This window comes from Falco peregrinus, chromosome 7, assembly GCF_023634155.1.
Source record: "Falco peregrinus isolate bFalPer1 chromosome 7, bFalPer1.pri, whole genome shotgun sequence".
Classification (NCBI taxonomy): domain Eukaryota; kingdom Metazoa; phylum Chordata; class Aves; order Falconiformes; family Falconidae; genus Falco; species Falco peregrinus.
Window position 1 is genome coordinate 69,422,836 of NC_073727.1, and position 21,614 is coordinate 69,444,449.

General features: G+C 39.5%; 1 protein-coding gene across 4 annotated transcripts in view; it reads left to right on the forward strand.

Annotated features, from left to right (window-relative positions):
- ARHGEF10 (Rho guanine nucleotide exchange factor 10) overlaps positions 1-21,614 on the forward strand; it is a 117,087-nt gene that overhangs the window by 35,129 nt on the left and 60,344 nt on the right. For 3 of the 4 annotated variants that reach the window (XM_055810700.1, XM_055810702.1, XM_055810701.1), the window contains exons 7-17: positions 7-63; positions 1,809-1,972; positions 5,163-5,279; positions 6,498-6,612; positions 8,437-8,549; positions 12,152-12,229; positions 12,468-12,647; positions 14,255-14,371; positions 16,440-16,532; positions 17,954-18,124; positions 19,907-20,052. In XM_055810700.1, coding sequence (XP_055666675.1) covers positions 7-63; positions 1,809-1,972; positions 5,163-5,279; positions 6,498-6,612; positions 8,437-8,549; positions 12,152-12,229; positions 12,468-12,647; positions 14,255-14,371; positions 16,440-16,532; positions 17,954-18,124; positions 19,907-20,052 — 1,351 coding nt within the window. The remainder of the gene's footprint in view (positions 1-6; positions 64-1,808; positions 1,973-5,162; positions 5,280-6,497; positions 6,613-8,436; positions 8,550-12,151; positions 12,230-12,467; positions 12,648-14,254; positions 14,372-16,439; positions 16,533-17,953; positions 18,125-19,906; positions 20,053-21,614) is intronic. The other variant, XM_055810703.1, reaches the window with a different exon arrangement.

Sequence of the window (21,614 nt, forward strand, 5' to 3'; positions counted from 1 at the left end):
TCTTAGACCCAGATGAAGTAATTTACGATGATGTGCCAAGAGAAAATTCAGACTCTGAACCAGGTTTGAGGTCTTTGTAATACAGTCCATGTTAAAAGCAATGTATTATGGAATTATGTGCATGTATACTGGATGGATATATTTATTAAGTACCTAAAATATATGTAAATGGAATTAATATTGTGTCAATAATCAGTAGGTCTAACAAAGTTCAGATTTAAACTAACTCTTGGAAGACTTGCATCTACTTGTCACGACTCTGAGGGCTGTAGGTGTTTGATACTGAAGTTGTTAATGATTCAAGAAAATACTTAAGCTCTCTTGTGTGAAAACCGCATTTATCTTTAAAGCTATAACATTTTCATTTCTTGTCTGTAGTGGTGTTCAAGTGAGGTGTTTTACAAATTATTACTGAGATTTATGTATTTTTTAAAATTTGTAAGTGTTATGTTACTTTCATGACTTGAAAGTGTTTCCTACTGGAAGGTCCCTCAGTGGACTGTGTTGCTCTGGGCAGGGACATCTTTGCACTGTCACTGCTCATTTAGGACACGTACACCAAGGCCAGGAGGCTGAGCTGGGGAGGGGTATGGGATGTGGAGCAAAGCTCTACTGAGCATCTCAATCAGAATTTACAGCTTAACCCTGAAGATGTTACTTAAAATTTTGACTTTCCATTTGTCCCCAAAGACATTGTAAGGTTCTGAGAAAATAGGTAGTGAGGGAAACTTCATCTTTGTATGTTCATGGTCTTGAAGTTTATTAATTGTATATTTTGTCAGGAAGATACAACTATTCCAAAAAAGTCACAGTAAGAGTTCAGTCTACATTAGCACATGGACAAGATACATTCACCAAATCACTGGGTAAATTCTGCCCCCATAGTGGCATTGCAGAAGTTTGACTTTTATATAAGTCTTATTTTGATTTAATATGATGGATCTCTTAAATCATTCATTGTGCTAGATTACTACTAAATTGTCTTCTTCAGTAAGTGTATTTTAAGAGCAGTCTTGATGTGCATGGAAGTTTAAAAAAAATTCTTAAAATTTGCTTATTCCTAGTTAGAGGAGATTCCTCAAGGATTTAATTACTGTTCATATTAAAATATTATTGGTCAAAATGTAGTATTTCAATCACAGAATCTAGGGTTTAGATGGATGTGTAAAATATGTCAGCTTTTCAAGTACAATTTTTCTCGATTTAAATAAACTTCAATCTTAAAATTAAAAGCACAACTTTCGTTTAGTGAATATAATATCAGACAGTTTTAAATACTGCATTATAACCTCTGACAATAGGGATCCCTGGCAGAAGTGTCCATACTTCTCTACTTGTAGTAGACAAACGATGCTTCATGTAGAGTGGATGCCCGTTTCCTGATACGGAGTTGGCACTAAGAATTTTCCATTCTGTTCTGAGTGTGTTTGTTGTACTTGACATCTGTGCTAACAAAAAGACCCGTGTCTTTAACAGGTTATATTTTGGTCAGCCTTTGCAAAATAGCATTCTATATCTTGAAAAAGTTAATAGTTCATGCTCTTAGACTAGATTATGTGTAAGGTAACCTGCAGATATGCGAGAGTGCTAGTGACTGGTAGAGTTGCAAGAACGATGAGTCATAAAATATCATAGTGGCTGCTTTGGTCTGATCTTGTTGATCAATGAAATATTGGATTTAATTCACATTTTAAAATGTGTGTATAAAAGTCTATATAGTTCTGTTATAGTACACCCTGAACAAGTTTTTTAGTGTATAAACAAACAAATTTCAGTGTAGCTTTTTAATTTTTGTTTAATTCTTGCAGAGGAAATGATTTATGATGATGTTGAAAATGGTGATGATGGTGGAAACAGCTCGCTGGAGTATGGGTGGAGTTCAAGTGAGTTTGAAAGCTATGAAGAACAGAGTGATTCTGAGGGTAAAAATGGAATTCCCAGCTCCTTTTTGCGAGGCAACCACAAGAGACATGTATGTATCCCACAGCGCTGCTCAGCCATTGATGTTATTCTGATTTCCAGCACTTGCCTTTTTCACCTGTATTTCCCTTCTCAATCCAGTTTCAAATGCCAACAGCATCTTTTTAAAGGAGACATGAATCAGTGTGGGAGTGACAGTCTGCAGCGAAATGTAACAGGGAAAAGAAAAGATGAAACTATTAAACAGAAGCTCCTTAGAAAAAGGAAAAAAACCTGAAATTGGATAAAAGTGAGATTAAAAATGAGATTATTTTTGCTTGTGTGCAGTTCCTCACCTTTTCTTCTTTTGCAGCTGCTGGATAGTGTAAGTGATAAATGAGTGTGGAAAATAATGTGAAGCACAAATAGGGGTAAGCCTGACAGGACTTGAAGTTTTGGGATGCTTTAGGTGCTCAAAAGTCACAAAATTTTCACCAGTGTTCCCTACCTTTCTGTCTCAGATCTGTATTACTTTGATTATTAGAAGGTGACTGAGCTTAAGACCCCCCCCACCACCACCCACCCCACCCCCCAGAGTGAAAGCTTTTTGTGATCAAAGAGAAGCCCGTACATTTATTAAGAAGAGAGGTGGCATGATTAAAGTGATCCATCTGTGACATGCCTCTAGTGTAGTATCTTTGGCCGCATCTGTGCTGCAGGAGGGAGGAAGACACTGATGGCATGGGTGCCTGTCCGTGCTGCATCTGTCTGATGGCAGATCGGGAGGAGCCCCAGACTCCCATGCTCTTGCTGCTTTGCCTTCTCTCCTTCTGCCCTCGTGCCTCTTCTGTGAGAGGGAAGTCTTGCCTGGGACCTGGGCAGCCTCCCACTGCCAGTTCCCTGCTCTGAGTGCTTTGGAGGATGGGGGTGCAGGGCACAGTGGGGACAGGGAGGGCTGGGCTCAGTGCCCAGAGCACTGCAAAATCCTCATGACTGGTGTGTCCTGGCTAGGGATAGATGCCCAAAAGCCACCTCACAGCTGCGTTCTGTTGGCTGCTCCAGCACCCCATGGCTGGAGAATGTAGGGGTAGCGGCCAGGGTGTTCTTCCATGGGACCCTTACTTTCATTTTGCAGGTTTCTTACCCTGATAGGAATAAAAGCCTCACTGTGTTTCCCTCCAGTATACATTATTTGCTCTCCCCCCACATCCGCCCTTTGGAAACTGGGAAGTGAGCAATTAATTGCAAGACTTGAGCGTACCCAAATCAGCACTTTGTAAGCTGAGTGCTTATCCTCTGGTTTTGTCCTGGCTAGAACAAGTTTAAGCTATTGCAGCTGTTTATTTCTTGAGGGTGTTTTTTTGGTTGGGTGGTTTTTTTCTCTTTTTTTTTAAAATAACTTTGGAAGAGACTCGGAGATGACGTTGCATGTGAGTCTTAACATGGTTGCTGGGTTTTGTGTTTTTGGGTTTGTTTTTTTTTTCTTTTTTAATATCTTTTCCTCTTTTCTGTAGCTTCAGATTTGGCTGTAGTCATAGGAATCCATTTACACATGTGCACAAAACAAGGTTTCCATTTTTAAGTGCTTATAAGTATACTTTGATCTGTCACAGGAAATTGTTGGCAGTGGGTTCAGAGGGATGGTGCCAGGATCAGGCACAAAGTGTCTGAGCAAGAGACCGAGGAGTGGTGGGACAAGAGCGGTGTGCTCTGGGGCACTGCCCTGAAGCTGGCTTTTCCAGGCTTGTGACAAAAGGTTTTGAGGACTGCCTTATGAGCATGGGGGTGAGGAGCCCAGGGACACATTATCTGGTGAATGGAGAGGATGCTGCACCTGGATGGGTTACTGGGAGGTGGAAAAGTTGGGGAACTAGAGAAGGTGTTTGGCAGAGAACGAGGAAAGACAGAAACTTTAGGATTGCTGAAATAAAAAACCCAACCAAACAAAAACCCCATACCCTAACCAAACAATACAAAAAAATCCCAACCCTCCCTGCACTGGCACTCCAACACATGCAGAAACCACTCAACTTTATACCTTTTTCTGTCCCCATTCCTTGCACTAATTCTCCCTTCTCAGGTCTTGTGGTGGATGCTATAATAACATATATAGCCTTTCAGAGACTGTGAGGGACTTGCTTGGCTTATTATTTTTAGTGCGCATAGAAAAGCATGGGAAGGTTTGAGGTGGGTTTTTTAATTTTAAGTGCTGGTATGACTTTCCACGAAGTCACTTTTTCATTATGACTCTTGATTATTATTATTATTGTTTGTTTAAGATTGAAGGGGTTTGTGGTATTAAATATTTCTAGTCTACGAACCAGATGCTGTTCTTAATTATACTGTTGTAATGCCAGAAACATCATGTTGGAAGTAATCACATCCTGACCCAGCCTAGTGGAGCTAAATCCTGGACCTGTCCCTTTGTTTTTAACTCAGTAGGCCTTCTCTTTTCTGATGCTTTTATCTCTTGCCAAATAACTGTTGACATCCAGCTAAGGGGTTTTGCATTGGACTTCTATTGTAGGGTGCACCAAACATTTTCTTCTTCTTTTTTTTTTTTTTTTCTGGTTACATTTAAACTGTTTCATCTGGCTTGCTCAAAATGTTTAACAAATGTTCATTAGTATCCCAAAGCATTTCTCTGTGATAGTTTCCTTACCTTGCAAATGGATATATTTATGTACAAGATGGTTATGCCCGTAGCCATACAATAAGGCTATGACAGATGCACGTGGAAATTACAAGACACTGCATCCTCCCCTGTTAGTGTCTCCTTACCTGACTTGCTGCCACTGTCAGTCTCCATCTTTTCAGGTGCCAGTAACCTCCACAGGTTCTTCAAAATTTCAGAATTCTTCCGATTCTCTGTTTTGAAGGATAGTCAGAAATACACTCACTAGGGTTTGTGCTGCAATGAATGATGCTTGTGGTTAAAGCTGATGCATTGTTTCCATATGGTTTATAAGAGATATGCACAATGTAGTTAATACACAGTTAGCTTAGCCTAAGCAGCTTTGCCCCTCTCTTTACGTAGTTGCTGGTGTAGCAGAAAGTCACCTAGCTGAATTTCAGAAAGTTCAGCGATGCACAGGAGTGATGGTCTAGTTGTCAGGTTGGAGCTTCCTTAAATGATAATTTTCCTTCAGTTGTCTGTGTATCAGTAGGCAGATGGGGCAGCATGCATGATATACGTGAGTACTTTAGCATGAAGTCTGCACTACAGGCTTTTTGAAAAGATTATGTCTTTTTATACACTGTAGCTTTCTCATGACCTAACGCGTTTAAAGGAGCATTATGAAAAAAAGATGAAAGATTTGATGGCAAACACTGTGGGAGCAGTAGAGATTCAGCAACTAAAGCAAAAACATGAGCTGAAGGTAGTGTAGTTGATTTTTGTAACTAGCTACATTTAAATATTGCTTTTCCAACACAATGTTGTCTTTTTCTTTGAAAAATAACTTGAAAAAGCAGACAATAATTTGTATGAAATGAATTCTAAATGTGCTGGATTATTACTGTGCAGTTTGTCTTAAAATTACTTTGTCAAAAACCTTTCTCATGCTTATTTTTAATGGTAATCATTTCAGAAGATGAGACAGGGCATTGTTCTTCACTGCTGACTGGTGCCCTTACCCAGAGTGTGAGCCAGGCATCTGGCCCCGGCACCTGTTTGAGACCCAGGCGAGCTCCACAGGGCTAGCCTGACCCTGGCTCTCCAGTCACACAGCATCAAACTGCGGGACTCAGAATCTCCCTGCTCTCCATTCTGAATGGAGCCAGTATGAAAAGGCTGGGGGTTTGCTAAAAGCTTTGGCTCAAACCAAGAAATTGCCTGATTGCAGCAAGACAGCTTTGTTTGTGTTCTGATGTCACTGATGATGTCAGCACAGCTCTGACTGTAGGTGGGGAATTTTTGCCATGGTGATGTTTTGGGAAAGGAAAAGTACAGAGCAGTTTTTAATAAACATTTCCTAGCAAAACAACACTTCATTTTTATTTTTTTGCATGCATTTCTTTTTGCTGTAGTAGTGTACTGTAAGATTATGCAATTCTTAATTCAATCCACTTATTTCTTCAGTTAATGAAATTATTGTAATATTTTCTGAAAAACAGTGTTTATTTAACAATATAGTTAATATAGAACTGATTCTAGGGGATTTCCTTAGGTCAGAAATACTGTGGCAAAATTAGTGGGACATTGGAAGATGGGCAAGAACCCTGACTATCAATGACCTGTTTGTAGTATTTGTTATATAATGTAAAGCTGAGCATCTGACACTACTTTGAGATCAGATATTTGATGCAGAAGGGTTCTTAAGCATTTTGCTATTTAGGTTTGCATATGATATTGTCATGAATTAAGTCCTTTTCTCCAGGCCTGATTTTTATCAAGAAAGAGTACAGGTGCTCGCATCTGAGCTTTGATGGATCTGTGTACTTACTATATATTCCCTTGACTTTGGGCTATATTTATAGCCTAAACTACTTGACAGTGTTCTTTTTAAAGATATTTTTATCAAAAGCATTCTGTATGGTATGGTCAAATATGTACCTATTATGCACTGAACATGTAGACTGTATTATTTATTTTACAGATGCAAAAGCTTATGAGAGCTGCTAGAGAAGGTACCAAAGATGGACTCGAAAAGACAAAAGCAGCTGTGAAAAAGGGTCGTTCTTTCATTAGAACAAAATCTTTTATTTCTCAAGGTATGTGCCAATTCTACTGTGTGTATTACTCTGTCTCATTGTTTCTGAGACAGGAAGTGAATGGACTAGCAGGTTTTTGTACTGGGAACTGAGTACTGAATGCATTAAATCAGCTTTATATCTATAAAGTATGATATACTACTCAGTTCAGATGACAGTATGGTCAATGGATCCTGAGTAGTTTTAGGTTTGGGGGAAGAACCTGAGTGACTTGAGAAGCCTGAGGACCACAGAGGAAGGTCCACTTAACAACAACAAATCCCATCAAACAGTGTCATAGATCCTATCTAGTATTTGCTATATGGAAGTATGGAAATTATTTTAAGTTACTAGGTCTGTCCAGTTCCCTCCGTTGAGTAACTCCTGCATGTCAGGAAAGTCTGCTGTTATGACATGGTTCTCAGTGGAGTGAAAGTTGACTATTCAAAAAATTTGTGGTGGCCAAGGGATAACAAACGCTTTCTGTACTTCAGAGTGGAAGTAGGGGAAGAAACTTCTGCTTTATTACACTTTGTGGATTTTTGTTGAAAGCTGAGATTGAATTGGGGAAAAAAAGTGGTGTAAAATCAAAAACCTAAAAGTATTAGTGTTCTTTCTTTAGTTAAGAACACATGCCAACCCTGTGTCATGAGCCTCACCAGCAGCAGTCCACAGTTAATTTTTGCAAGAGGCAGGGAGCAGTAACTGAATACAAACTCATTTCTTCTTCAGGATAAGTCTGAAAGATAGTATGTCTGCTCAGGTTTCTGCCCTACTAGTTGAATGGTTTTAACATCAGAGCTTATAAAACTACAGTTTTAGGAAGCTAAAACCACAAGAATGGAGCGAGACATTTTTAGTGAGTGAGCTAACATAAAGCTGCACCCTATCTCTAATGTCCAGGACACATCCTACATCCCTGTCATGGCCTCCAGCTGCTTCTGAATTTACCTAATAAATACCTAAGAAAATAGAAAGCTACTTGCACAGTGTTGCAGTGAACCTGGCATTCCTCCTTCCATTTCTAGAGGTTAGGTAGGAGACACAGCATATCTGTGGACAGTTTAATCCTTTAGCTACTTACCAAATCAGCAGGGAGCTAGTGACAAATTTGTCGAATAAAGTAATTAATTCCTCCCAGCCAACAGATCTGCTTCTTTTACTTCCCTTTTTCTTCTAAGACACAGTTTCTCATACTGTTCTTTATCTCTCCTTTGCTCACGTCTCCTTGTTTGGCCGGCTGCATACTGCCACCTATCACTACACTTTGGTGGTGCTTTTTGCAGAAAATTGGTGCCTAGGGAGCAATGCAGAATCCCATACTCTCATTTGTGATGAAAGTCAACATTTCGGTACATTTCACAACTTACTTAGTTCGCTTATGGAAGAGTATATGGATTTTTTCAGGCTGGATCGTATTATGGGTATGTTTAATTTCTTCCCAAAGGTCATTTATTTTGAAACTGCTGGCCCTGGAGCTGCAGTGTTTTAACCCTAGTTGTCATGTCCTGCACTCTGGGCAGCCCTGTTCTCCTGGCTGCAGAGAGGCATTAGAGATCAAGCACGAGATGCATAAGTTATCTCCTGCTGTGTGGATCTGGGGATTTTGAGGTATGTTTGAGAGATGTTCTGTATTGGAGCGCCTATTGGTGGTGGTATGTGTGATTTCACAGGTGATAACAGAAGTGCTGGGAAATTTCTTTTGTTTGCTAAGTGAAAATAAGACTGCTGTGTAATTACTGTGCTTGGATGATAGGATCTTTGTGGGTTTTTTGGGGGGTTTTTTTCTTTCTTTCAAGCTACATGTTGTAAAAGTTGACATTTTGGTTATTCAATTATTTGTAGATCATAGATCATCATGTCTGGAAGAGGAGGAACTAAATTTATTTATTGATGTGGACTGTATGCACACAGAAGCAATTATGACTCCTATGCCTGAAGGATTATCACAGCAGCAGGTAGTAGGCTTTTGGAAATATGGTCTTGTGCCTCTTTTTCCTCCCTTTCTGCTCTACATCAATGGCTTGCAGGTGCCTTGCTTTTCAAACATATTGGTGGTTAACATAAATTAAGTGGACATCGAATTCAGAACTGAATAAGTAGTTTTTTGAAAATTGATATATGCATATAATTGCATCAGTCCTGATTTCAGCCAGAGATGCCAAAGGCTGGTTTGCATTATAATATTACCTTTAAAATTATATTGTTTCACTACCTGAATACTTACACTAAATGTGATTGTTCTGAGTGAAAAGAAGAGTTTAAGCATTTTTAGTGAGTCAGAAGACATTGCTCCAGGTGCTCCGGGATTTCTATTTTAAATGTAGAGAATATCCTGTATGCTGTCTGAATCTTAAGGTCTCTCCTGATTAAAAAAACCCCAAACAACAAACACAACCAAAAAGCCAGCAAAACCCCAGCTTGTCCCCAATAAAGTCAAGTCTATAGAAGAGTATATTTTGCTGTTCTGCACCTCAAACTCTGTAGTCACTGTGGAAACCGTGTCAAAAATCACTGAAATCATAATAAGTTAGAAATTTTTGGCTGAAATTAAATCCTGTGAAATCATGTTGCTGTATTGTTATGACAAGTAGTAACCATATGAGAATTTTTAGCTTCTTACTGTGTCAAGTCATGAGCTGGACAATACCTTCAGAAAATGAACAAAAAACCAAAACAAAACAAAGGGGAGTTGAGGAGAGTGGATTAAGTGTTTTGGTTTGCTTGGTGAGGTTTATTTTTCTGATGTGTTTAGCACAGGGAAGTGCTAATCTTGTAACAATGCAACTACCAAACCATGTTATGTTACTGTAAGATCTTATGATAATGTAAGATCTCAGCATCAGTCTGTGTTTTCTTTCTTTCCAAATAGGAGTTTGAGAGTTTCACTGGGGGTTTTTGGGCAGCAAAAGGAAGGCTGTGAAAACATATGGGTCTGCTGCTTGATGGGGCAGGGACCTAGTGACAAAGGGCACTGAAAAGACTGAGGTATTCAGTGCCACCTTTGCTTCAGCTTTTACTGGTGAGGTTTGTCCTCAGGCCTCTGAAGCCCCTGAGCCTAGAGGCAGGTCCTGCTGGAGTGAAGCATTACCTAACAGTTAAGGGGTACTGAGGGCCAGCTGGACATATAGGTATCCCTGGGACCAGATGGGGTGGATTTAAGGGTGCTGAGTGTAGGGACTTTTTGCGTTGTTAAAGATCACAGTGATCAGAAGACTGGAAAAAAGTAAACGTCATACTGTCACCCGCAAGAAGGAGGATCCAGGCTGGCCTCATCTTGGTCCCTGCAAAGGTGATGGAGCAAATGCTCCTGGGAGCTATTTCTGGGTTTAGGACTGGAGTGTGATTGGCAACAGTCCGCAATAGATTGACCGGTGTCCTTTTGTGCCTGACCAGCTTGAGTCCCTTTGAGATGACTGGTTTGTGGACAGAGAAGAACTGAGGATGTCATTTACCATTACTTTAGCCAGGCTTTCAGCAGCCTCCCAAAGTACCCTTGTAGCCGTATAGGCGAGATATAATTTGTATGGGTGGACTAGAAGTGGGTAGAAAACAGGCGAGGGCACCGTGCTCAGAAGGTGGTAGTCCATGGTGCAAAGTCCAGCAGGTGGCTCATGTTAGTGGCTTCCCTCAGGAGGGGATACAAGGCCCATGGTGTTTAATGCCTTTACTAACAATCTGGATACCAGCTGTGATACCAAGTTGGAGGGGTGCAGCAGGCCATGTGTGGGAGGATGGGGCTGCTTGGTCAGCGTGGCTTTGGTGGGGTGAGGTTGATGGAAAATCTTGAATATCTCAACCGAGGCCAACACGAGTCCTGGCTCTGGGGTGGAGTAACCCTGTGCCACGGCACAGACTGGGGGCCAGCAGCCTGCACAGCAGCCTTGGGCATCCCAGCTGGGGAGGGTGAGGGCCAGAAGGCCCTTCGAAGCCGGGCTGCTGTACCATCAAGCTGACTTCATGACTGTGCGTGTTTTAGACAGCAGGTGGCACGGTAGCTTTTGTTTAAAAGCTGGTGCCTGGTAAACGCGATGTCCCGGGTGGGGTCTCAGTCAAGATAGCTTTTGCTTCTGAATTCTTAACGAGATCGTTGTATGCTACTGTTACTAGCGAAAACAGGAATATGAATGTAAGACTTGCACGAGAGCCTCTTGTAAGTTGTGCGTATCTATTGTAATAACCTGTAGGCACTATTAAGTATATATTTGTGTATTCTAGAGCCTGAACAAAACATTTTCTACAGACATTTATTCTTTTCAGAAGAATGAACTGTGACTAAAAGTAGAGTTAATGTCCTTTACATCAGAGCAGCTGATACATTGTACCAAATAAGACACTGCTAAATCCACTCTAAACACAAATTAGAGACAACTAATTCTACCATGTATATCCTTAAGCAAGGCCTCAGATAATTTTGAAGTCTTCCTTTGAAATTCCAGCACTTGAAAGAAAATCCTCAGATAACCTGCACCTAATTTAATAATGCAAAATACAAGTGTGGAGAGTTAAAGACAGCCGTGGCAGAGGAGGCAGGAGGCTCTAGGGATCAGGAGCAGAGAGAAGCAAGTCTGAAAAGTGAGTTTCATGGTCATTTAGAATAGCTTAAAATAGCAAAAGAAGCAGTTTTGCCTTCCCAAGTAGCTGTGGCAAGTGGTTTGATCCTGCCCTTATGCTATCATCTCCCTCACAGTCACACTTTTGAAAGCCCTGGGATAAGATGGATTAGGAAATGGATTTGGATGAAAACAAACCCTTAAAACCAGCAAAACATCTAATCAATAACAGTAAGAAGTTCAAATCTTAAGCCAGACAGATTCCTCAGTCCTTTCTCTCATGTCACCTACACATGCACACAAAGTACATTTCAGCTGAATTACAGAAGCAAGAGGTGGAGAAGGAGGTGTGATAAATAACCTGAAGTTCGTAAACACGAAAATACGGTAGCATTTCCTGAAGCTCTTACAACTCTCTCAATAGGTCTAAATATAGATTAGGTGGGGTTTTCACTTAGGCATGGTAAGGCTCAAAAAAGAATGTTGACTTAGTTAGGTACTTTCTTAGTGGTACAGTTTATGGCCTTACCTTAAAAAGGCAATTAAAGTTTTCTTGTTTGTCCTTCAGGTTGCTCTGAATAAATTTATAAAATATATTAAAATATAGAAAATGAATCTTGAAAGCTGATTTTGAAAACTGGTTACCTGATTTGTTGCAGTAATTCACCAAACTAGCCAACATCTTTTTATACCTATTATTATTCATATTAATGCCTAAATATATACATCTAAAATGAAAAGGTTAGTTTCAAAAGTAAAGCTTGGAAATGCAAGTCAGCAGTGATTATTGATACAGCTACAATAACTGTTGTGATCTTTAAAACATGAAAAGTAATAGTAAATTACTTTTGAAAAGGTATGGTATTATTTTATTGCAGTTCCAACATTGAAATTGCTTTGTGTTTCTTGTGTTTTATTAACATGAGAATTTTATCATCAGCATTCCCAGCTATGATGAACGTGTTAACCTGATTAGAGCTTTAGACAAAACTTTGTTTCTTCAACAGGTTGTGAGAAGGTATATTTTGGGCTCTGTAGTTGACAGTGAGAAGAATTATGTGGATGCTCTCAAAAGAATCCTGGAGGTACCCTAATATCTTTTGTATTTTGTTATTTTGAAATTTGAAAAATAATCGAATTTTTAAAGAATCTGTAGTATGACTGACATAGATTTTGCTACAGAAGCTACATTTCTGCTTCATGTCAAATGTTTAGAGATTTTGTGTGTATATATTGTTACATACATTGTTCTTTTTCTGTTTGTAGAAGATGCTTTTTTGTTTGTTTGTTTAAATCTATTTATGCTTTTTTTTTTCCCCACAGCAATATGAGAAGCCCCTTTCAGATATGGAGCCAAAATTATTGAGCGAAAGAAAACTTAAAATGGTCTTTTATCGTATTAAGGAAATTCTTCAGTGCCATTCAATGTTTCAGATTGCGCTGGCGAGCCGTGTATCTGAGTGGGACTCTGTTGAAATGATTGGTGATGTCTTTGTTGCTTCAGTAAGCAAATGCATCTAAACAGATAATCTGTTTCCATTTTAGGCTTGTTACTCCATTTCCATATCTTTCTAACTTGGCCGCTTTATTCCCATATTCTCCAATGCCTGTGGCAACTGTCAGAGTGCGTATGTACCATCTTGGTAAGGAAACTGACACCAACACATCTTTGGACTGGTTGGCAGATATGAAAGGATTGTGGGCAAAATTTTCAGGCTTTGATCAAGTTTTCAGACATCTAAATAAACAGTTCCTTTTTCTGAGAAGACAGAAATTCACAAACCCACCAAAATTAAGGAGAGACTGAGGCTCAGTGTCTCTCAAAAGGCAGGTAGTCGTTATGTCTGCTGGGAGTAGAAGAAAACACAGTAGGTGATGTCCTGAATTCCTGGGTTTTAACTGAGCCTAGTGCACAGGCAAAGAGTATTTGTAAAACACTATACCACCCTTAGTGGAATTCACCCAGCAAAGGACTGAACTAGCCACTGCTTTAAATTGGAGAAAACAAGAAGTGACCTTGGTTGATAGAAAGGCATAGTTCCCACCACAAATGTGTGGATGGAAAAGGCTGCCTACCTGCTGCTTTTAGTGCTTTTTTCTGTTGCCACCCAGCTGCTAGAAATCACCACCTTTTCAGGCCTGCTGTAAGAGCGCTGGGACCTGTGTCTCTGAGTACTTTGACCCCATTTCAGTCAAAATGGAACGGTTACTAAAGATTTGCTGTTTAAAGCAAACCTGTCTTGTTTTGATTGAAGTTAGTTATGTAGTGTTAATGAGACCAGCTCTGCAGAAGAGAGGGATAAAATTACTAAGAGGGCAACTGTCTTACCCTTCACATAGCTGTTTGCAGACCACACAATCTGTGTTCTTGGTAAACCCCTACCAGCTGAAGATGGGGCATGAATGCCCTTGGACTTTGCTGGTTCAGCAAATCTGGAAGATAGGCAGCAATGAGGTGAAAGAAGGTTCTGGTGAGGTGGGTGTCAGCCTCTTTTCCGAAGTAACAAGCAATAGGATGAAAGAAATGGCCTCAAGTTGTACCAGGGGAGGTTTAGATTTGATATTTGGGAATAATTTTTTCACTTAAAAGGGGGTCAAGCATTGGAACAGGCTGCACAGGGAAGCGGTGGAGTCACCATCCTGGAAGTATTTAAAAAAAATATAGATGTGGCACTTAGGGACATGGTTTAGTGGTGGGCTTGATGGTGTTGGGTTAATAGCTTTACTCTGTGATCTTAAAGATCTGTTCCAGCCTAAATGATTCTATGATCCTATGGTGAGGGGATCCCAGTACCTGCTTTGAATCTCAGTGGATGCCCTTCGATTGCCCATAGTCGTCAGGGCTTTACCCTAGTGTTGTGGCCAAGATAAATCGATTTCTCTAAATTTACATTTTGTAATTCACAGCCATTACATCTTTAGGTTTCCAACCTGTCTTTTACAGAAAGATTATTTTGGACATTACCAGGATTTCTGTAGATTCAGCACTAGGCCAAGCCAAAGCCCTTGGCTCCGAGCAAGGAGAGTCCTCAACAGTCAGAGGTCTAGATAGTTATGCTTTCAGATATCTTTTCTATTTATAGTTAAGGTTTACCCTTTCATCTTTACAGTTTTCTAAATCGATGGTATTGGATGCGTACAGCGAATATGTAAACAACTTCAGTACAGCAGTAGGGATTCTCAAGAAAACATGTGCCACCAAACCTGCCTTTTTAGACTTCTTAAAGGTGAGTTTGTTCAATCCTCGAACAGCTGGGCATATGATATAAATAAGTTAGTATAAGTTGTAAGTTAGGAGTAAATTTGATTGCTGTATATTGTGTGACTTTTTATGGACTTTGGTTTTACGTTTTATGGGTTTGGCACAAAAAATCCCCAGCGAATTCATCTTCCACTACTCTATTTTCAAAATAGTAACACAATGTTAGATCTAGGATTTATTTTGAAGTACAGAGTAGTTTTGTTGTTGTTCAGATCAGATTACTGGTGTTTGCATGACTGTACCTGGCAAAACATTGAGATTCTTTCATATCAGATGAGCTTCAAATAATCATTCACCATGTGAGGCTTTGTCTTATTTGGGATTTATTTTACTTTTGACTTCTTTATTGTGCAAAGTAGTGTAACTAGACTTCCATTCCACAACAATTTCCTAGTATTTTGAAAATCGTGTTTCTAATTTGGGGTTGAAATTGAAAATTTTTGTGCAGAATGCGTACTACCCTGATGAATATGATGCTTCTGATGATGTGCATGGAGAGCTTGGTACATGCAGTAGAAGTGCTGTGAATCCCTAGGGAATGATACCTCACAGAGGGTACACAAAATTTGTTGCAATGCTTTTAAGCAGTCTGTGACACTGCTGAAGAGCCTGGAAGCTCTACTTGTCCCATTTCCCAAGAGTCCTGGATCGAGTTGTGCCTCTCGGAGCTGTCTCCCTGTCAGGCCTGTTGCAATGGTCCACCAGACACTGAAATTGGATGCCCTAGGGAAACGGAACAGCGAGGCTCTTAGGTTGCCTAGAGAGGGGTGGTGGTGGGGGAGTGATTTGTAATTTGCCTTTAGCTCTTAACATTAACTACCAATTTTTTGGAGTGTGGCCAGCACTGCACAGGATTATATTCTGGAAGCTTTAGGCACTGTGAAGATCAGACTCTAGTGAGTCTGCTTCATACCACGGAAACATTCCATACCAGTGGAAACATCCATACCTCTCACATTGTTAAAACCTTGTTGTTCCAGCAGAGGTGTAATGTACAGCTCTCATCACTGTTGGTCGGTGCTGGCACTGGTGATGCTCAGAGCTGCGGACTCACAGCCGAACTCTGAAAACTGAAGACATTTCTGTACTTTCCTTTTTTTCGTTTGCCCACCAGCAATGAAGACTGAATCTTTACTACTGCTGTTTGGGCATAAAAAGTTAGTGGAGATAAATAATGAAACAAATTGTTATGAAGCTGATAGTTGTAGCAGTAAATATCAACTTAAGCACAACACCAGTTTAGTATTGTTTGGGTTTGCTTTGGTTTTAGTATTGAGTATTTCCTTTACTCTCCTTATTTTGGGGCAGCTGTGAATCTGGCCACACTATTTCCAAATGTTGAAATGTCTTATACAAACAGGGCTTTTCTGCACATGCAAGTGATATTTGACTGGCTTTATCTGCCAGTCCTGATAATCAAAACAACGGATTCGTATGCTTTTCTTTCCAAACATAAAGCGATGTTCTTTTCCTTAGTTTCTTTAAAAAAAAATTACCTTTTTGTTTGCATAGCACTAAGATTATGATGTTTCCCTTAAATTTCCCCTTAAAAACACATAGCTAGTTAGAGATTTATAGTCTCTTAGCCCCAAGAAACAGAGCAGTAATAGTAAATTACAGAATGTAAATCAACATATCACTTAAATTTTTCAAATTTAAGACCTTGAACAAGCACATTCCCTTTTTTGTGCTTGAAGTTAAGCAGACTTTTCAGTGCACTGCTTATGTAAAAAGAATGAATGTGCCATATCGATATACATAGAGGTGCTCCCTTGCTAGTGAGGCTTTATCCCAGCTGTGTTTGTTTAAGGAAGATTCAGTTCAGTGACATGCCATCATTGTAAAAGTGATTTTATTTAAAGATTTAATATTTTTAAGTGGAATCTTCATAGTAAATAGAATTTTTAAAGTGCCACTACTACAATTAATGTAAATTCTGTAGAAGAATTTTTAAGGAATGTTTTCTCTTTCATTCTGTTAACTGATGGAAATACGCACACAGTACTAAACAGTGTGGCTTTCTTGCTTTGTAGCAATGCCAAGAGTCAAGCCCCGATCGAATTACACTGTATGGTTTAATGATGAAACCTATCCAGCGCTTTCCACAGTTCATTCTACTATTGCAGGTAAATAACGTTTACCAAAGGGATGCTTTTGGTGTATTCTTATGTGGTTTGCTTGTGGGATCGCATGGTAGCTGTCTTCTGCCAGAGGAGTGTGCTGCAGTGGAAGTGGCTATTGGATCATGGGGAAATAAGAAGCAAAAATGTCATTGCATCATAATGTGCTGATCTTGTATTCTGATTGCGGGGCAGGCAGTAAATACACTACAGGAAAAAATGAACTAGATTTACTCTAGATTACTTGCTAGTTTAGATTTTGCTTGTAAGTAAAGCTGTAGTTCAAAAGAGCTACTTGTTCATACAGTTTGTTAGCTAACAGCACTTCAAAACACCACTAGGAACTTTGTGGCATTACTTTCCATTTAAGAAAAATACAAGAGGATGTAGTTCATGCCTTGGATAGTTCAGAATACATGTGGGATGTAGAAAAAAAGCGTGCTCCCTCCCTGACTACTTGGCTCACAGGTAGTGAGCAGTGTGGTGCAGCTTCCTTCTGACCTGCAGCATCTTGTTTTCCTTCCCATGGAAACAGAAGACTTGGCAGGGAGTCCTCGGGTCTCATCTCAACAGGCATTTGAGCTGCAGGAAGAGCACAGTTCCCCAGTGTAGACCTGCTCCAGACCAACTTACGCTGTTTGTAACTCCTTCCAGACTATAGCAGGCCTGTCCCAGTAAGGGCTGTGAGTTGGCTGTGTGTGGCAGGTGCCACAGGGAAGGACAGGCTTTGGGCTGTGGGTCTGGGAATTACTGTGAGAGAAGGAGCAGAGATAGCTGGGGGGGAGCATGTGGGTAGGAAGCCGTGGCGAAAGTTTTTGATGTAGCAGAAGATACAGAGTTTATTGCAGCAAGAAGCCATAGTGACTAATTTTTAAGTGCTGTGGAAAAGGAGAAAAAAATATAATTCAAGTTGTTCCTACTGTATTGCCTACAAAAGGGAAAGACTTGGAGAAGCTGTTGTGACCCATGAAGTAAGCAATGTCTCCTACTTCAGGGTGAGCACACTATCAGTTTTTTGGTGAGGAATAATAATGGTGATAAAGATAATACAATATTATTACAACAGTAAAAATCAGAAAAGTTTAATTTTAGGTCATTGTTTATGGACACCTATGTATTCTACTGTAACATTTTTCACATTGTGGTTAATATTAATAAATTAAACATTTATTTTCAAGTTCCTTCTCTGTACTTTCATCCTGTAAATAAGCTGTATGTGACCTCATTCGGTATCTTTTTTTAAGAACTATTAAGATATTCAGGAAAGTAAGCAATGTGCTGTCTCAGTATTCCTTAGGTGTTCATTGGTCTTATTCTTTAGTAGTACTTGGGTAAAGAATGTAATAATAACTTTACATCCTGTAATCTTTTGAACTTGACTTTGAAATGAAATCTAATGTTTGTTTTGTTTTATCATTTCCCCTCAGGATATGTTGAAGAACACCAATAAAGGACATCCTGACAGACTACCTCTACAGATGGCTCTTACAGAACTTGAAACGCTGGCAGAGAAGTTAAATGAAAGGAAAAGGGATGCAGATCAGCGCTGTGAAATAAAACAAATAGCAAAAGCAATGAATGAACGTTATCTGAACAAGGTTAGAAAAGTAGGAATGTATGATGGAAGAGTTAGTTTTTGGGCCTTGAGAAATCTCTAAAATGGACACCAAAGAGAAACCTATGTTTTTTTCTGTGCAGGTCGGCAGCATGGGGTCAATTTAGTGGTAGGTGTGAGATGTGACCTACTTCCAGGACTGAACAAGCTCTTTGGTTAAACCACTGTGCGCTGGATCAGGCAACATGTAGCAGTATTGGTGTTCTCTGGCAGTGTAGGAAATAATGCTGTGTAGTAAACTCTTGTGTATGTTTTCTGCATGGGAAAATTAAACTTTTAATTTATCCTAGAACTGAGTAATTACCTTCATCCTTATATTGCAGTGCTTCCAACTATGGAGCATTTCAAGATGTGCTATTGAATGTGTCCAACATCTTCCTTGTTTTAAGGAACATCCCAGTATATTTTATTTGTGCGTATGCATCCCAGTATATTTCATTTGGATCATGCAATAGAAATGTCTTTAAAGAACTGTAGAAGACGTTCAGTAGGAAGGAAGGAACAATCTTCATTGGAGTTTGTTAGTAGCTACCTGTACTGTGGATATATGGATGCTTGTCTTGCATCATAAAACGGTTCCTCCTTTCCCATGAGATAAGGCATAAATGCTTCAGTTCTTGCTTTCGTGAAGTTACAGATGATTATACTCTGGACTCATTCTGGGATGGAGTGATGGGGACATGCTGAAGGTGCAGGGAATGGTGGGTTTTGTGATGCATAAAAGCATAGTAGTCAAACAGAACACACTGTTTTATGCTATTTATCAGAAATGGGATACTGAATTTATTGTTACACTGCAACAACATTTCCATTCTAAGTGCATTAGAAGATGGATTCAGACATTTTACTTTTCTAGTTCTCATAATCCTACTTCTTGAAGCAGCTACTAATCATCTACAAATAATTGAAGGAGTTCAAGACACAGAATGTGTTTTTTAAGAGGTGGTCCAGGTTACCTCTTGTCAGTCCGTATAAATTGTGAAATCTTGTATGTTATGCACTGAGAGGATGAATTGATGTATGTGTGGATAGTCATCCCAAATCACATAGGGCCCTGTGTGCCTTGTGGGTTAATATTTGCATATACAGTTTTGGAACAATGCCAGGCAGGGTGAAGGAGGTGGGTGGATAGGAAATGAGTAAGTTATGGACCATTTTGTTCTCTTGGTTGCTATGAAGGTGTGTTTGACCTGTGAAGGATTGGTTCATGCTTGCACGCGGTGCTGATCCTCAACCCTTGAAGGCAAATGGCAGGAGCAATTTACATGCCATGCATCTCTTGCACGTACTGTCTTTTCCTCAGCCTGTGGCAACCTGCCAGCTGCACTCCTTAGCTAGCTCTGTGAGCCCAGGTGGACAGAGCAGGCACAAGCACCCTTCCTCCTCCCTCTGTGACAGCTGGAACCAGGTGTAGCACTTAAATGGGCTGTGAAAGAAAGGATGAAGGAAGGGAACCACAGAAATTGTGGAAGCTATCATTTTTTTTTTCCACTAGGGGACCTTTATCAGTGTGGAAGATTCCCAGACCAATTACATTCCATATGAAGACCAAAAACCCCTGCAGGCTGTGTTGGTGGCAGCAGAAATTAGTTTCTCTATGTGAAAAGCAAATTAGTAAAGAGGCTTAATTCACTTGGGAGATCCACCTGCTAACACTTGTACTAGGATGGCAAGTGATAACCTGTTCTATTTTCTTCTGGTTTTTTGCACTGGATGTTAGATGTGCCATGTATAATATACAGTGCTTTGTTGTTCTTAAATCCAGCTGCTCAGCAGTGGTAACAGGTACCTCATACGGACTGATGATATGGTTGAGACAGTTTACAATGACAAAGGAGAAATTATCAAAACCAAAGAACGACGACTTTTCATGTTAAATGATGTGCTGATGTGTGCAACAGTAAATATTCGGTAAGAATTCATTCATATTTTTAAAATAACCATTCAAGCTTCAGCTGGAAGAAATGTTACTTTCTGAAATATTTTTTAAATTGCTTTTACTATGGCTAATGATTTCTAAGATAGTCATAATAAATGGATAGCTAGCTTTGTTACAGTCCTCTATATTGCCTGCTGATGTTTGGAAGTTCTAGAGTAAGCACGTAAGTAAATTTTATCAGTTGGAGTTTACAGATAGAAATTATCTGTAGTGTCTAGTTATTGCTGTATATTAGCATTTAGCAGAGCACAGGTATGCCAAGGTAGGATTTTTTTTCTCCTTTTCCTTAAATTCATACTGTTACACACATACAAATATGTAAATTGACACCATTTGCAAATTACAAAAACAAAACAAAACACAAAGCTAATACATGTAACCAGAACAAACCTGGAAGTCACTAACAAATTTCCAGCTGGGGAAAGGTTTTTATCTCTGAGACCAAATGTTGAAGGATTAAAGCTGAGGTGCTTTGAAGAAGACATCTTTTCATAGTGCTTTCTGTAAATTATGGCTGTAATTATTACTGTTACTATATCTCTGTGTATGCCAAGGTTACACCCACATTCAAATGTTGCTTGTATCATAAATTGTTTTATGTGATGGCACATTCTGACAAAGAAAACATGGAACACTAAAATCTTCCAAGAACATCTTTTCTTAAGCATAATATGAGTTGATATCTCAGTTTATTACTGAAGTATGAATGTGGTACGTATTTTTGTAATAATATGAATGCTTGGTCTCATGCTGGTGAGTGAGAAGTGCCATGTAATAACTGCACTTCAGAAAATGAACAAGCTTATGTCAACTATCCTGTTACTCTTTTCCTTTACAAATTCTTCAGTTCCTTAGTAACACCTGGATATTTTCTTATGGTTGTTTGCAAGAAAATTACTTTTAACCATTCATGTTTTATCTTCTTCCATACCATCATCTTGGATTTTCTGTATTTGTCCTTGAAGTGGCAATGTGCAGTCTGTTTTCATTTTCCATGTGAAAAATTCATGATATGCCAAGTCTCTGGGTTCCTTATTAAGTCAACAGCTCCTGTTATCACAGCACTGTTGTTCTTGTGGGCATTAACTGGTTCTGAGCAACCTCCTTTGGGATGGTAATTGGGCATGCATGTGTCATGGGCATTTGCTAGCTCTGAAGAAGTTTAATTTTGGTTTTCTCTAGCAGTTAAGGTTTGCTTTCCAACCTGCTTGTTTATGTGATAGTGAGTTTTTAGAATAGGTGAATGCACTTTTAGCTTTATTCACTAGCAAATAAAAGGTTTGTGACTTCCTTGGGGTGTTTGGATGCCTGTGGGTCCACCTGCAACCTGTATGTGTGGATTTAGGATTCCTCCATGATTTAATGGACTGCTCTTAGATTTATTTTTTTTTTTTTTTTTTTTACTGCAGAAGAAACTACCTGTGTCATGTGAAATATAGTTAGAGCCTGAAGGAAATAATCTGCCAGAGTTCACGCATGATACCTGTATCCATTCCAGAAGTTTTTGTGCAAAATAAGCATCTGCTATAGAATG